Here is an 18,499-nt window from a genome sequence, read left to right as displayed (position 1 = left end):
TTAGTGGTTTATCCGCCCTAACATACGATAGCACAAACCGTTTTGTTTCAAATTTTGGTGAAACACCTCTGAAAGCTCTAGACCACTCACTGTCGAATTTCACAGATCTCTGAGCATGGTCTTCGTGTTGTTTATGGCTGACGTCATCACATCCAACTTCCCTGGTATGGTCATCACTGGCACTGTCATGTTGAGTAGGAATTGTACACATAGTGTCACAGTCTCCATCCTCGTCGTTCTCAGTGTTGTCCCCAATAGTATCCCTCTCGTGGTTTAATAGTAACGTCCACAACACTTGGAGTTTTAGTTTTGTTGGTTTCTACTATTCTGATCAGAACACGGTCGGCCTCATTGCCTGGTTGTGCACAGGAACTCACAGTTCTGAGCAGCTGGGGGGCTTTTATTTGCTTCAGATTACATCAGCTTCTATTTGCACGTCTATAGCGCTGGTTTTTCGTGTTAGCTTACTAATATTGTCTTTCAGATCACTTTCAAGGTGGTGTATCCGTGAATCTCACGTAGTTGAGAGAATAGTATCCATACGTCTCCATGTAGCTTGAGCTCTACGTTTGTAGACCTTTCTAACTCTCTCTACGCTGTTATAAGGTCGCTTTTCTTCTCTTCGATGGTACGCTTCATATTCCTGAGTTTAGTGTCAAATATTTCATGTAATTCTTCAATTTTTCTATCCATGCTGTCATTACGTTCGTTCGCAGAATCCCGCATTTCCAATATTTTGGCATAGATTAGGGTCAAAAGATCATTAGCTCTTTGTGTATCCGGCGACCTGTCTCCGGGTACGTTGGTGGGACGTGCGTTTGGTTTGCCTTTGCTGAGTACTTGTTTTTCCAGTATATGAGAGGGGATTGTGTGTGTAATAAAAGCATATAGGCAATATACATCACACGCATATTTCTCAATCACAGACTTCCTGGAATGTTCTCTTTGTACACGTTTTGGTAGATATACATTTGGAGTATCATGTCGACTATCCTTGGCTACGTCATAAAGACTTTGTCTCACTTCGTTCAGTTTTTCTTCATCATCCTGGTATATATCCAAAAGTTCAGTTTCAAAAGAAATTCGATCAAGTTGTCCAAGGCGTCTGTGTATTTCAGTGAAAATGTCATTGTCTATATCATCCACACTTTGTGTAGCGTATCGTAGGTCATGTTCCTCGACGACAGAGCTACTCAATGCTTCACTGACTCTGCTTGGGCTGCCCATTGTTTTGTTGATAAATCGGACGCTCAGTCAATCAGTACTGGTGCATGCGCACTTGTGTAAATTCTCCTTCACATTTCTACACATGTGGGACACTTGATTTTAAGCAGAACCCTTTATCATTTCCAAGATTTACTTACATGAATCCATTGTGGGTATCTTCAAAGTCACTTTACCTGATTTTGGGGTTACGGTCACTGATAATGATGCAGATATAAGGCGATTTTAGCGGAGCCGACTTTTCAGCGACTTGCTGTTCTGACATAATTACACTGTAAATGAAACATACGTTCATGCTTACACTGTAAATGATACATTGTACATGCTTACACTGTATATGAAACATACGTACATACATAGAATGTATATGAAACATACGTACATGCTTACACAGTAAATGAAACATACGTACATACTTACACTGTATGTGAAACATACGTATATGCTTACACTGTAAATGAAACATACGTACATACTTACACTGTAGATGAAACATACGTACATACTTACACTATATATGAAACGTACCTACATACGTATACTGTATATGAAACATACGTACATACTTACACTATATATGAAACATACGTTCATACTTACACTGTGAATGAAACATACCTACATACTTATATTGTATAAGAAACATACGTACATACTTACACTGTATAGGAACATACGTACATACTTACACTGCATATGAAACACACGTCATTTAGTGCAGTATCTGAACATGTCAATTCAACAAATACATGTAGGCCATTAAGATGTTACTCAATTTCGTGTTGATGATAATTCTTTTCAACTTCTTATTAGAAATAGCACTGTGAAAAAATTTGATACTTAACCAAGCAATCCTAGTCAATGACTGGTAAACTGAATCCTAAAATGTGGCACACAATATGGAATGTGGACATGTGGATGTATGATCATTTCATATTACGTCAGGATGGTTTGCATATTCCTTAGTCATTGGACAGTTTCAGGTTTGAGAAAATACCATTGCCTGAATTTAACGACATGGTACTTCATCAAATGATTACATTTATACACTTCTTGGAATTTGGTTTGGGTGCCATGATCACAGAATATAGATTCATTAAATCTGACCCCCGCCAATGCGGGCGATGTCAGTGGAGCTCCAGCTCACTAGCGCTACAATGTTACTCAACTCGTAGTTCAAGGTGACAGATTGGTCCATGAGGGATTTAGACTCTGGTCAATGTTATATTTTGCGAACTTTCAAAACTCATACATGATGCATGTCATCGTATCCTAATTGCGTAGATCTATGCTCATGATATCAATCACTGGATTGTCTGGTCCAGACTCGATTATTTACAGACCTATATAGCTGAATATTGCTGAGTGCGGCGTTAAACAACTCACAAACAAACAAATCAAAATTCAAAAGATTAGACTTAGATTTGATTCTGTGAAAACGAAAACAAATAGGTTTATCTTACCTCCTTGTCAGAGTGTTGAAATCTGATTGGTTCACGTGATCTTGATAAATACTATCCCGCATGTTGTTTACAAATCGAAGAAAGTCCCGTGACACAGGCTAAGTTAAACCCAATCGAACTGCTTTTTTTACTTTTCAATTTGCTTTAATTCCTTACGATGGCAAATTGAAACATGTCGGCAAGATATATTCTTTGAATCAGTATCAATCGGGGTATATGTGGTTTTATTCGACTCTCGTTAGATTTCATACCATTGCCCTCGTGATACTGCTACAACTTGTAATGAATTCATCCAAAATGTGCATGTCATGCCCAGTCGGATGAGTGGACCTGGTCCTCCTATCACCAGTGTAGGTGAAGACGGTAGAGCAAAGTTAGGGTCGAGTGGTCATGTGATCAGTCAGGCACAGATACAGCTTTTTTTTAAATACGGGAGTAATTTTTATGTCAATCTGTGTATGGTAGTCGTGTAATTTTGTCACAAACGATTTATTTATAGTGTAAGTATACCTGACCACCACTTTTGAATGTATGAATGTTAAGAATGCTGCAGGTGGGGTGCGCACCCCGTAAGGCAAACTCTTCACCTCGACGAGAATCGCACAGTTGTCAGCCATACATCTTACTTGGTATTAGGACAGAATAAATATACTCAATCATACAACAGTCCCATATAGTGAATTGCAAACATCCATTAGAAAGTAAATCTAGAGAAGTTTGTTAATCACTTAAATCGATGATAATGGTGATAATAACAAAAAATGTATGTACGTCTGTGGTGGATCTGGGGATCGCCACGCCCCCTTTTTTCATTACATTTGATTAAACTTTGTATGAGCATATCTTACCATGATAACGTGTTGACTTGGCTAAAGTAAAATTATTAATAATGGGGTTAACATATAGCGTTTGTTTCGTGTGTACGTGTCAACTAAAGACCGTGCCATTTCTAATGGAATCACAAAATATCGCGATTATTAATTACTAAACGAAGTAGGCTTTTCAAGAAATATCCATTTTGCCTGCCATAAACATCATCATTGAGTTTTCACGTTGTTGCAAGCCGGGTAACGATTAATATAATAGTGTTGTAGGTACATTCCCAGCACGACCTGAAAGAAAAAAAACGTGTTGAATTTCACGTGCTTCTGACCTTGTTCGAGATGCACAGAACTGCTAAATATACTCCCCTATGCCGCTCGCAGTCACCTGACTGACGATACGTACCCGGATTGTAACCATGTGATCAAAACTCAATGATGATGGTTAATTTGGATATATCTTGAAAATATAAAACTTCAACGACAGAGACTACTATCCGCCGAACAGACTCAATTTGACAAAATAGTGGTGACAGTTATAGGAATATATCACTGAAAATCAGTCATGGCACCAGGTGTTTCGCGAAAGTGTAAGCATGACCTGCTCTACCGGTGGCACCCGCTTCCCTCACAACTTGCATAGAAACTTTGCAATTTTTGTCACAACTGTAATATTCGTTATCGCCGGAACGCCTTGTTAGAAGTTTATAGCACTCATGCTGCTATCTTCGTTAATTAATACTGATACTATTTCGTGATTTTGTTTCAAAGTGGCGAAGACTGCAGTATGCGTGTCGTAAACCGTGCTACTTTAATGTCTCGACATGCCATGGTGACAAATTATTATTCTTTCATAACACGTACAATTCAGCTGCTATGGTCGGACCTGCTCGCCCAGGTGTGACGTATAGGACTCGGCAGCTTGGTTCTAGTCACGTGATGGACTAAATAAAAGTGGTTGCGTGTTTGCTGTTAGCTGTTGACGAAGCTTTTACACAGCAAGGACAAAGCCGCCTCCATTAAACCAGCACAAGGTAGGTGAAGCTAGAAGGTACACTGTCAGCCTGGCCACATAGATTCCTACCAATATAAGGCGATACTGTCATGGTGTTACTTGCTCAACACACGATCACATGGACAGCATAATCCTGTGTATGTAGATGTGGAGATATGTGAATGAGATGTCAGGCGCCACCTATTAATTCAGAATAGAGAGTCGTCATTAGACAATAGGTCTAATACTAGTATATCCTGAGGTAAATCCGCGCATTCATTTCAGAATACAAAAGTGTTCTACATAAGAGAATGTTAAAGTTACGCCTATCCCAAGAAGGCTAAACAACATTGACACGTCTGTCTTACCTCCGGCAGTCTAAGTTGGGTTACTTGTCAACATGATTCATGCCAGCTCCCAAATGTCCGCATTCACAGTACAGTCACATACCAACTCTCAGCTCACGGGAAGGAATGAACGATGAAACAAAGCCAATGAGCACGAGACTTTATACCACACGATTATTTTAACTTGTTCGTCTCAAGATGCGTTTGTATATCTTTCTGACAGTATTTCATATCATTCTATCATACTTGTCCAACACATGTGTGATGTTCAAGATGGTACAAAGGAAAGCGAAACTATTAAGTACAATTATTTATATTAAACATCGCCACATGATAGACGAACCTGTATTTATCTATCGAATTTTGAATTATGATCTCTTTTCACACAAAGCAGACACATTTTCGAGATAGATTTGCATTGCATTCTGTAGTGTACGTTTGCTAAACTGTTCGTCGTTCCTAACATTAGCCATGCGATCTAGAAACATGTTGAATACGTTGGTTAATGTTGCTATGGTCCTCGCAACATGAAATAGAATCAGGAAGTTTCGATATTATTAATTAACGAAGATAGCCGCATGTGCGTTAATACTTTTAAGTGGAACAAGTCATTCCGACGACAAACATTACAAAGTGCGGTTTGCAAGAAATACCCATTTTGCTAACGATAAGTTTTTATCACATGGTTACAATCCGGATAAGGATTTGCAGTCAGGTGACTGCGAGCGGCTACAAAGGTAGCAGCAATTATACAATCTGTTACATAGCGGCATCGATACACCACTTTAAAACATTACTATGCATCGAACATCCAGATATTATCGCACATACACGCACCTACATATGCTTAAGGTGACTCGAAAAACAGTCCCTTTCAGACAGGTAGATACAGTCACATATTTCAAGTTTATCCAATAACAAGGCCCAGGGGCCACATGGAATTGAAAATGATTTTCCAAAGTCTTCAACGCATGTTAACTGTCCCATTTTAGTGCATTAAACTCTATGAAAGTGGTAATTTTCATTCCATAATCTCTCTTTCTGTCAAACCTAAAAAAGGACCAGCAGACAACAAACAAGTAATTATAAGGAACATAATGGATCATAATGAACCACATCGGCAATTTCACATTTCAACTCCCCAACCGGTGTTACAGGGCCTGACTGTTTGTGTATGGTGGATACAGGGGTGGATGCAGTCATGATGACGTTATGGTTGACCTTATTGCTGGCTCTCACTGTCGGAGCTGCCGAGAATGAACGGTAAGGCTTTATAACTACTGTTTACATTACTGGATGTGTGCTTTACAAACAGACAGTTCGCATGGACAGACGATCGCAGGACTGGTATTCACCACTGTGTGTTGATAATGGTGGCGGTAGGTGCGCGCCGTGCTTCTGAGTCACAGACTACATACGTTCTTAGAAACCCGACCGAAGCCCGTACAATAGACAGTAAATGTTCTAGTGGTCCCTAACACTCATTTACTAAGGGTTAAACTTGCGCAATACCCTCCCCTCCACATATGCAACAATACACAGTCAATAGTGGTGGTGAACTTCTATCTAACGTATTTGGTGCGTCATCGTGATTGTTATGTCAATGATGTTGATGTTCTTAACCAATGATGCATCGAATACGAAATTCCGAGAAAGAAGTGTGTTCTTTTGCATACAGCGGCGACCGCCTTTATACACATAATTGTCCAGCGGAATATACATCAGACACGTATTTGTACAAGAAGCCTATACACATGTATAGTATTGAGATAATGTATCTCCTAGTCATTTATATGGTGAGACCCAAAGACTTGTCAGTACCTTTCCTTGTAAAATGGTTCAGTACAATATCTGAAACTGTTTTACTAAATTCAAGGGTGCAGTCCATCATCGTACCATTGTACGCAATTAACGCCAATATGGCAATACTTGTCATTAATTCTAGAGGGAGCTAATACTGGAAGTATTAATATAACTATTATTATCCAATACTGCCCCCCACGTGAAATATTGCTTCCTGATCACTTATAATCGATTGACATATTAGTCATTCTGTTTTAGATTACCTTTACATTTTCAGTAGTTTTATTCCAACACTGTCACTTTATAACAGTCGAAATACCGAACTCCTTGCTGCGTGAGCATGTCATTGAGTGCAAAGCTAAAGCGTCACAGCAGCAGGAGCATTACAACGTGACGTTCTATCTCTCGTCGATGAACACAACAAACTTTATCGGCAAACCTCGGAGACTGCAGATCTGCTGACACGTTGTCTTGCCCATACATAGCAGTAAGGGTTATGTAATAAAGGCTACACTACGTGGTCTTGAACATACATAGCAGTAAGGGTTATGTAATAAGACTACACTACGTGGTCTTGCCCATACATAGCAGTAAGGGTTATGTAATAAAGGCTGCACTACGTGGTCTTGAACATACATAGCAGTAAGGGTTATGTAATAAAGACTACACTGCGTGGTCTTGAACATACATAGCAGTAAGGGTTATGTAATAAGACTACACTACGTGGTCTTGCACATACATAGCAGTAAGGGTTATGTATAAAAGGCTGCACTACGTGGTCTTGCTCATACATAGCAGTAAGGGTTATGTAATAAAGGCTGCACTACGTGGTCTTGCTCATACATAGCAGTAAGGGTTATGTAATAAAGACTGCACTACGTGGTCATGCCCATACATAGTAGTAAGGGTTATGTAATAAAGCCTGCACAACGTGGTCTTGCACATACATAGCAGTAAGGGTTATGTAATAAAGGCTGCACTACGTGGTCTTGACCATACATAGCAGTAAGGGTTATGTAATAAAGGCTGTATCGTCTGTGTCTCATGAGTCCATGGTGATAGACAATTACACGCGCACGGATGCTCGCAATGGTGGTTCATATATTTTCTCGGGACTGGATTTCCAAATTGTCATAGATATGAGTGTGTGAGTGTCTTCCAGTTATATAATGGAGCGTCAGTTTCATGTTGGAGGAAAGCCAGAGGCTATGCAGGTCTTTAACGTTTGATGCGCGCCGTTAACATCCTGTCCAAATTCCACGTCGAACAGCTTTTGAACACGTCGAACAGAACTGTATTAGGCTCTCGGGGCTTTTTGTGCATAGCACGTTGAGAATTTACAGATCAGTGTTATAAGTGCTTCATAACTACCTCGTATTACTACTGGATGGGCACGTGTCTCATCCTCCCTCTTTGTTTCTGAATTAACGTTATAGCATGTACAACAATGTCGAGTACAACCATTGAGTTCAGCTCCTTGATTTCGCTAATCATGTAAAGTTAACCAGCTGTGTACAATTTTATCCCTAACACCGTCATGGAATGCATAAGAAAACGTCCTTAAATGATTGTCTAAGCACAACAAGCTTACAAGGCATTGGCATTTAACGCCATTCTTGCGTATTGGAAAGCTTTCAAAATTTCTATTTCCCAGGTCGACATCAATTTCCTTCATCATTGATAATCAAATCCGATGGTCCATGTGTATATGGAGGTGAATGAATATTTCTAAAAAGACATTTGAGAACGATTTGCTACTTTCTGGTATGAACGATTTGCTTATTGACCTTGTGACCACCTCCGTGGTCTTGTGGAAGAGCACGGGTGGCCCAGTCGTCTAAGGCGCCGCGATTTGCTGTGCAGAGTCGCGTCCCTAGGGCATGCCAGAAACCTATGATTGTGGGGTCGAATCCTGGTTTGCCCCGATTATGTTTCTAGGTTTGTCAGCACTATAACCGTGCTCGTGGGTTTTACCGGACTGCTGGTAAACGTCTAATACCCGCATCACTTCGAGCTTTCCTCCCACGTTATGCTGACACGCCGCGATACAGCTGGAATACTGTTAAAAGCGGCGTTAAACCAAACTCACTCACTCACTCATTTAACTGAAACAAGTACATAGTCAATGTCACAATCACATATGTTATCAAGAAAAGTGTACTGACAAAACAAGTCACATCAATCAAAACAGATACATATGGTGAGATACCCGTTATATCCGGGTTAGAATAGGTCTCCAGCAATCCATGCTTGCCGTAAAAGGCGACTATGTTTGACGTAAGAGACGACTAACGGGATCGGGTGGTCAGCCTCGCTGCCTTTGTTGATGCAGGTCATCATATAGCTGGAATACTGCTGAGTGCGGCATTTAACTACAAACATATGGTGAGATCTGACAAAGTTCAAGGAGCCTGTCAAATAAGTCAAGATGCGCGAAACTTAACTACAACGTAACGAATCAGAACAAAACAACATTTGCACACTGAGCAACTTTCTCCACGGGACTATGTCTAATCAGGGACTATGTCTAATCAGGGACTATGTCTAATCAGGGAATGTGTCTAATCAGGGAATGTGTCTAATCAGGGAAAATGTCTAATCAGGGAATGTGTCTAATCAGGGACTATGTCTAATCAGGGAATGTGTCTAATCAGGGGAAATGTCTAATCAGGGACTATGTCTAATCAGGTAATATGTCTAATCATGGACTATATCTAATCAGGGAATATGTCTAATCAGGGACTGTTTCTAATCAGGGAATATGTCTAATCAGGGACTATGTCTAATCAGGGAATGTGTCTTATCAGGGACTATGTCTAATCAGCGACTTTGTCTAATCAGAGACTGTGTCCAATCAGGGAATATGTCTAATCAGGGACTGTGTCTAATCAGGGAATGTGTCTAATCAGGGAATATGTCTAATCAGGGACTATGTCTAATCAGGGACTATGTCTAATCAGGGACTATGTCTAATCAGGGAATTTGTCTAATCAGGGACTTTGTCTAATCAGGGAATGTGTCTAATCAGGGAATTGTTCTAATCAGGGAATGTGTCTGATCAGGGAATTTGTCTAATCAGGGACTGTGTCTAATCAGGGAATGTGTCTAATCAGGAAATTTGTCTAATCAGGGAATATGTCTAATCAGGGACTATGTCTAATTAGGGACTATGTCTAGTCAGGGACTATGTCTAATCAGGGACTATGTCTAATCAGGGCTATGTCTAATCAGGGAATGTGTCTCATCAGGGAATATGTCTAATCAGGGAATATGTCTAATTAGGGAATATGTCTAATCAGGGAATATGTCTAATCAGGGACTATGTCTAGTCAGGGACTATGTCTAATCAGGGACTATGTCTAATCAGGGCTATGTCTAATCAGGGAATGTGTCTCATCAGGGAATATGTCTAATCGGGGAATATGTCTAATAAGGGACTATATCTGATCAGGGAATATGTCTAATCAGGGAATATGCATAATCCCTGACATGTTCAGGGAATAATGGGGTAATGTCTGAGTCACTCGAGGAATATACATAATGCCTAGAAAATTCAGGTATTACATATTCGCTGATCCAAGAACAAGGTTTTAGACATTTTAGACAAATTTGGGGACTTTATATGGTCAAGCTTTACATTCAAATTTCTAATCAGTTATGTGAATTAAAAATAATAAACAAATAATTTAGCATTACCTAATTAAGACATTGATCCTTTACATAGGTGAGACCTTCTCTTCCACAGAAGCGAAAGTTTCTTGTTGTTAGTATCAGTTGAATGCCACATTGTTGTGCAAACCTCCCATTTAGTATCTCACCCTTAAATCCCAAGAGTCAGACACCTAGGACTGTCACTAGAATGAGTGCTGAAGACTTCTGGTTACCAAGTCGAGGCTGGACGGAACTGGCTGACTGTAGCGGTATCTCTAGCTTTGTTCCGTTATTGCGTCCAACTGCGACCAGCAATCAAGACCTCAAAGAAGAGTCAAGCAAAGATATATTGGCACGTATACCACTAGACAAAAACAAAAAGGTAGCTGAAGCATGGACGTATCGTTCAACATTGGTACTGAGCCATGCGAGATGGATAGCCGATATAACTTAACGTAACAAGTATGAGGAAGCCTGGGCAGAATGGACCACAAGCAATCAGCATCGCCTCTCAGACACCAATTGGTAAGAAGTTCATCATCAACGCTTCATCCCAGAATAAGCTTTGCTGGACTTTCTGAAAGGACAACGAACTTATGTGAATTGCCCAAGGGTGAGCTAATTCACATCACACCACACTTTATGCAGTACTTGTAGGCCACGGGCCTTTTTGTACAAACGAATTACAATTTAGGTGCAAACAGTTCTTTTAACAACAACAGCTTTAACATTATTGCATGTTATCAAAGTTGGAGTATATTGTTCTCACAGCATTGGCATGAAACAAGTAATTTGCTGTATTCATATTGATAATAGGTTCTTGCGATGACAGTAGTGTATTAAACTTCAGAATATTTGGAAAGATGTAAAATTTAGAATTTATGTAACTTTGCCTGAGATGGCTATAAGCTTGACAAATAAACAAACACTGATATTCATTTTCGATTTGGTTTAAGTTACAAACTTTACATTTTCTAAATTCACGAGGAATATTAAAATGGTCCAGGTTCAATTTCTCAATTGTGAGAACTAAGCCGAAAACGAGTCAATGTGGTCCAAAATTTACTTAGGGTAAAATACCACTCAAATAATTCTCATATGAAATGGATGTTTGAATCTGTGCATAATAAACCTTTTGGGGACTTTCGGATAAATCACAATGCAAAACCTATAAAACGTGTACCACACTCGCCTAACACCCCAATATTTGACAATATGTGTGTGTGTGTGTGTGTGTGTGTGTGTGTGTGTGTGTGTGTGTGTGTGTGTGTGTGTGTGTGTGTGTGTGTGTGTGTGTGTCGTCCTTGTTCCTCGAATGCAGCAAAGTTACTTAATTCAATACGGATGAGAGTGATAAACACTCTGAATGGGAATGAAATTCTCAAGTGTTCGGAAGTTGACGAACAAATGAAACTTAACACAGACACACAGAAGCCGTGAACCGATCACTCACTATATATTCGTCAATTAATTTGAACTTTTCAAGAAATATCAGTGGGGTGGTTTCTTTGTCTATTCATAGTCTCAACAATGGCCCTGGGGCATCAGCAATTGAAAACATTCTGTTGTCCAGCTGTCATGTCGAGCAGTGTGGTCACTTCAACATGGACATTTGGGTTGCCTCTCGCAAGGAATAACAGAACAGTCCTGGTGTTGTGAAAAGAAAACGTGTGCAGCATAGCAGCAATAGTTTTAGGATAGGATAAGTTTTATTCCATACTGAAAGGCCTCAGGCCCATAGTACAATTCTGTTTTCGGGAGTGGTTACAGATCCGTTTAACAGGTCATATTCTAATTAACATAGCATGATAAATGAACATTGATATTATTTTTTAGAGTATCTTTATCAGTTGTTGACATGATCGTTGTAAATCTTTGTATAGTGGGATGTACATAACCAGGCAGATCAATATATTTTCTTCTAAGGTGGTCGTATTTTGGACAAACTAACAGAAAATGAAACTCATCTTCAATCACATTTAAATCACATTGCTCACATATTCTCAATTCTCTGTCTATGTTTCTATGCCTGCCTACTTCGATCCTAAGTCTATGAGAGCTGCATCTAAATTGTGCTAAACTTATTCTAAACCTTTTAAAGTTGATGTCAAACAAATAGTATTCTGGGGAAATTGTTGTCTTGAAAAGCTTGTAATAATTGCATTTTTCTGAACTTAAAACATGCGATGCCCATTTTTGCAAGTATATATCCTTAAGTCTTTGGCGTAAAGATACTAAAAATGAATCTGGATTGTTTGGTACACATTGATTACGCCAAACATACCCATAGCCGCAATCATTTAATAACGACTTTACATCATATACCCAATTGCGGCTTCCATGTTTTTCATACAATAACATCATATCGTAACATTTTCTAGGTAATCTATCAATAGGCATTTTAAGAATCTTGAACCAATACTTGAGAATTCTAATATGTTGAAATATGTAAAGTGTTACACGTCCACATTCACCATATATACCATAACACTCGATGTAGAGTTTTTTACGCCAAGGAATCGTTTACAAGCATATAGATGGACCAGTACAATAGTTCTGTATTCAGTATGCCCCCAGACCTCTGCTCCATATAAAAGAATTGGAGTAATTTTTGTATCAAATATTTTAAAAAAGGTTTGATATGAGAGATCAGTGAAGGTTTTCAAACTATGTAATATTCCCATTAGTATCCTTTTTGCCTGCATTGCTGCATTACTGGTGTGGTAATTCCACGTTAATCTGCCTGTGAAGGTTACTCCCAGATATTTATAAGAAGTGACAATTTTTAACGGTTGTGAGTTGAAGAACCATTTTTCCCTACTTGATAGTTTATTTGCCTTTTTGAAAACTAACACTTTCGTTTTCTCAGTGTTCACTTGGAGTTTACAATTAGAACAGTACAGCTCCAGTTGATCTATCAAATTCTGTAAACCTTTTATCGTACTAGAGAACAGGACTATATCATCAGCAAAAAGCAACAGAAATATCTTCACAATATCTGGATGCAGCTGTATACCATCCGTACAATTTTCCTTAATTTGTGCAGCTAGTTCATTGATGAAAAAACAGAACAGGAACGGGCTAAGAATACAGCCTTGGCGTACACCAATGTTACATGTGAAGACATCAGAGTATATTCCCCGATTTTTAACACATGACTTTACATTTTGATAAATATTGCATAATAGTTTACCCATTTTATTACTCACCCCATTTGAAAGAAACAATGACCACATTATATTTCTGTTTACAGAATCAAACGCTTTTTTGAAATCAACAAAAATTGCATACAATTTTCCACCTTTTCTCTGCATGTATTTGTGAAGAATCGCATTAAGTACGAAAATATTATCCGTGGTTGAATACCCTTGTCTAAAACCTGCTTGTTCTTCCGAAATTTTATCTAATGAATCTGACCAAAAAGTGAGCCTTTTATTAATAATAGAAATAAATATTTTGCTAAAAACACTCAGAAGGGTAATTCCTCGATAATTTTTGGTATCGGTATGTGATCCTGATTTATGTAGTGGAACAATCACACCGATAGTCCACTCTTTTGGGAAATAAGACGTTTCTAAAATCATATTAAACAGTAATTCAAGGTATGGGAGTAGAATATTAACAGAATGTTTAAAAAATTCTGGAATTAAACCATCTATGCCGGAACTCTTGCTGTTTTTCAAATCGTAGATAGCTTTTTGAATTTCCTCTCTTGTGATTGGCGAGTCAAGAATTGTAGCAGTTATGCCATTATCACATGTTTCCTGATCTGATAATTCAAAGTAGGTATAATCCCCAACACCATTACCACTAAACATATTTTTGAAATAATCATACCATTTATCAATTTCAATATTATTTTTAAACTCATAATGTGGATTTAGCTTGTGGAGGGCTGTCCAAAATTCTTTCGACGACTAAATGTTATCTTTCAAATATTGTTTTTTCTTTTCAAGAAATATAATCTTCTTTTCCCTGCACGTGGTTTTGTAAAGATTTCTAATTCTTGTATAATCCCTTAATGACTGTAAATCTTTATCTCTTCTGAATTTGTTGAGGCATGTACATCTCTCTTTTTTTAGTAACTGACATTCCCAATCAAACCATTTTTGTGTTTTCTTGTCCACGTGAACCACTTTCTTCATTTCGTTCCCAGCATAGGAGAGTGCTTCTCTAATAAACTCAATCCTTTCATCAATATTTGTGAATACGGTATCTACTGCTTTTTCAACCAGTGATACAAACTTGTCAGAAGCTAAGTTACAAAGAAATATTTGTTCTTTATCAATTCTCCACGTAAATCTAAATGTACTTGCATAATTAATATCATCATGACCATCGATGACTGAGTGAAGCCTACACGTACGTAAAGCCATTGTTAATGGGAAATGTTGCGACTCGTACCGTGTGTCTATGTCGAATGTTTTACAGAGTTCAAACATATGTACGGTGGAGATAGTATGAATACTGATGAATGTATAGTCCCCAATACCAGCGTCACTGCCACAACGACCATTCATAATATGAATATTTAAGACAGAGCATAGGTTCAACAAACATTTACCAAACTTATTCAAAATAGTGTCAGCAGAGTATCTCTGCAAATCAAAATGGTCTATCAAGAAATCCCAAGACGAGTTATCAGGCCCTTCAAGATAATCCAAAATGTCGTCTTCCACAAAGTCGGGTTCTGTCCCTGTTCTGGAGTTAAAATCTCCCCCCAAAATACATGAAACGTCATCGATCTGATTTAAAATATCCAGGAGCTCGTCTTGAAACATCAGTACACCATTTCTAGAAGTAGCACATTTATCATAATAGGTTGAGCCTTCTGGGTGTATATATACACACAACAGTATAACACATCTGTTACAGTACCAAACAGTAATTTATCTAATAGAATGTAAATACCACTTTCTTTCACCCAATTCCGCTTAATATATTTTTTCAGCTGTTTTCTAACCATAACTATGATACCACCAGAGAGTCTCCCTGCTTTTGCTAACGTATCGCCTGGTCTATTATAATATAAATAATCAGCAAACTTGTTCTGGAAGTCTAACTTCTGAATCCACGTCTCTGTGAGGCCTACAATGTCAAATGAATGTAAATATGAAACAAAGTCACAGTCATCTAATTTAGATTTCAATCCAGATATATTCCAATATAAGAGTTTTATTGTAGGAGAGTCATCACTTTTTAAATCCTCTGAGTCTTGGTATGGGCCCCGGCCACACCCCTAGGTAGTGAGGTCGTGCTGGCTGCCCCTAGAGCTGGTAGCCTGACTGCGGTTAGTGAGGCGCGAACTCCCCTCGTTCCTGGGTGAATTGTTGTTTCTGTCAGAGACCCCACCTCTTCTCCCATCCGTGACATTGATTGAAGCATCCGTAACCTGTTTTGGTGCTGACACAATTTTACCACCTTTATAAAAATAATGTTTAGATTGGTCTTCATCTTTACATTTCTTTAATTCTTGTCTCTGTTTTAAAGTTAAGTCATTGGAAATTCCATATCCCTTTGACCGAAGGGAATCTCTCAAACTTAGAGACTTCATCTTATCCTCCCAGTGCACAAGTTTAGCGATCACAGGGCGTGGTCTATCAGTGTTACGTTGTCCTATTCTATGTGCCCTCTCAATGTCTCTTGGAACAAGCAGATCTATGTTATTGGCTTCCCTGGCATTGTTCAACACTTCCAAAGTTTTGTTTTTGCAGATTGCATAGGATTCGCTCGGTCCCTCTGGAACACCATACAAAATGATATTATTTCTTCGACCCCTTCTCTCTAGATTCTCTAGACGTGTATCAACATTGTCAAAGTCATAATATACATCGTCTAGTTTTTGACAGACAGCATCCACATCAAGCCGAATGATATCTTGTTCTCCCTTGTTCGTACTCACTTGATTTCGTAAATCTGTGACGTCACACCGTAATGTTTGTAGTTCTTTTTTCACGGAACCAATTTCCTTTAATAGTTTGTCTTCGGATGCCTTGATTTGTTGGATAATTGCCGATTTCATATCAACCAGATCCTTACTAAATGGGCCAGGGTTCGATTCAACATCACCTGACAGGTGTATTAGCAATGATACACAAGGACAAAACAGTCGCACCCCACCTCGGTCCGGAATTCGATATGTAAACAAAGACGATGTGTTACAATCAGTGGGACAAAAGTTCGCATCCACGATACTGAGTGGTGGATTTGTCAATATGTCACATGTATACTTCATCTTATCTTCGATGATCGTACCTGAGGTATATATTGAGAAGGAAGTACTGTGCACAAGAGTAGTCGATAGGCCATGTCAGTCCCGGCTGTCCATTCCGATGTCGTCGAATAGGGTCTGATTTTCTCTATCTGCATGTGTCCTCGGGGCGGTACAAAACATCCGATCCTGGCTCTCCAGACATCTATAGAGACTCCCATTTTGTCTCAAAGTACTTAATTAGATTGGCCTAGGCTCCGATGTCAATATTTTTCAAATTTTTTACGAGAGACAAAGCGGAATGCAACCACTCCCCAAGGGAGCTAACTACACTAGTAGTTGTGAACATTTAACGTCGAAACTCAGGAACAAACATACTGAATATTCATGTGAAAATTAAAAATATGCATTAATATATCTGCTAATAAACTGACATTGTGTTTCTTGGATTTGAAACAGATCCTAATTGCATGAAAGGTATGTCTATAAGACTGCACAGTTTGGAGATTTCACAACAGAACAATATTATTTTACTACTGAGCACACCCACATGCAATAAAATAACAAATGCATCATGCTGATGAGCGTTAATAGCATCTTGGCTAGTGCAGCATACACATGTGAGTCTAGGGAAAAGAAAACATTGTCCAGTTTCTCAGGGCGAGGGAAAGCTAAATGCTCATGAGGGCATTTATCTTAAGATATCAACAGTTTTCCTTTTTATTCTACAGCTCTCCTGGAACATATATCATCACCTTTGCCAGAAAGATCGCCCCGGGATGGACAGTTCCAATGAGAGTACAGATTCTAAATGCAACACAACCAGTGTCAATTCAGATTGCACTTGTCAACCGTACATCAGACACTATAATACAGAGTACAACGAGGTCCTTCTCACAGGGTAGGTATCTGGTACTAATCACCCCAACGTATGTGTGCAGTATATTGATAGATCCTTCTATTTAAACCGGTGTAAACTGTTGCCGTAGAATGAATCATGCAGAGTACTGCAAGGTCCTTCATCCAGGGTAGGTTGGTGTCGAATGTACATCATACGGACCAGTGGGTTCCCATTTATACTCTTCAAAAAAAGAAACGCAAAGTCAGATTTGTGTGAGGTAGGAAAATGCATTTATACGAGGAACCGTACAAGGTATTGAGCAAATATTGTGGAGAGAACACTTGGTGATTGTAGTCATCTCAGGTATCGGTACATAGGACAAGTCTAAGGTGAAGGTCAGCTACCATCAATAACGCGTATGTCCCCCGTTGGAATCGATAGCGGCCTGACATCACCTGCCCATGGAAGAGACGAGTATGCGAATCACATCCTGGGGATTGGTAGCCCACTCGGCCTACAACGTAAAAGCCAACTGCTGCAACGTCTGGGGTTGTGGTTGACGTCGCGTAACCGTCTATCCAATTCATCCCACAGGTGCTCTATCGGGTTCAGATCCGGGGATCTGGAGGGCCAGGGGAGAACATCAACGGTGTTGTAGACAGGCTCTTGGGATCCGTGCTGTATGCGGTGTCCAGCTGGAATACACCGTTGCCGTTGGCTGCAATTGGGAGGACGTGTGGTAGGAGAATTTCGTTGATGTATCGAAGATTGCCCTCGATATGGACCAAACCTGTCCTGCCATGATGATAACGCTACCCCAACCAAACCTGTCCACTTGCTGTACGCAGTTTCCGGCGTAACCTTCTCCCCGACGTCTGTAGATCCGTGCCCCTCCATCCCCTCTACAGAGAAGAAATCTTGATACATCGCTGAACCAGACATCCCTCCATCGCAGTTGAGGCCATACTCTGTGTTGCAGGCATAAATGCCGTCGTTATTGACGATGTTGTAGACTCAATATGACGAGCCGAACAGGACGTCTGGTGCTGACCCAAGCCGATCCCATAGCCTTGTATTGGTGCTGGGCGCTACATTGAAAACTCTTGCTACAGCTAATCGGGATTCCTCTGCCTGCAAGCGGCCT

General features: G+C 39.5%; 1 protein-coding gene and 1 pseudogene across 1 annotated transcript in view; one reads left to right on the top strand and one right to left on the bottom strand.

Annotated features, from left to right (window-relative positions):
* The first annotated feature begins 4,452 nt into the window (after positions 1-4,452).
* The window catches only part of LOC139449649 (CD109 antigen-like), a 63,045-nt gene continuing 48,998 nt past the window's right edge, over positions 4,453-18,499 (top strand). Inside the window, exons 1-3 of the mRNA XM_071231127.1 lie at positions 4,453-4,542; positions 6,007-6,112; positions 17,246-17,415. Of these exons, the coding sequence (XP_071087228.1) occupies positions 6,024-6,112; positions 17,246-17,415 (259 nt within the window). The 5' untranslated portion in view covers positions 4,453-4,542; positions 6,007-6,023. The remainder of the gene's footprint in view (positions 4,543-6,006; positions 6,113-17,245; positions 17,416-18,499) is intronic.
* On the bottom strand, positions 10,487-13,486 carry LOC139450215 (uncharacterized; annotated as a pseudogene).

This window comes from Haliotis cracherodii, unplaced genomic scaffold, assembly GCF_022045235.1.
Source record: "Haliotis cracherodii isolate W230 unplaced genomic scaffold, xgHalCrac1.p SCAF_8, whole genome shotgun sequence".
Classification (NCBI taxonomy): Eukaryota; Metazoa; Mollusca; class Gastropoda; order Lepetellida; family Haliotidae; genus Haliotis; species Haliotis cracherodii.
The sequence above is the reverse complement of the archived record's forward strand: the minus strand, read 5'-3'. Positions and strand labels throughout refer to the sequence as shown.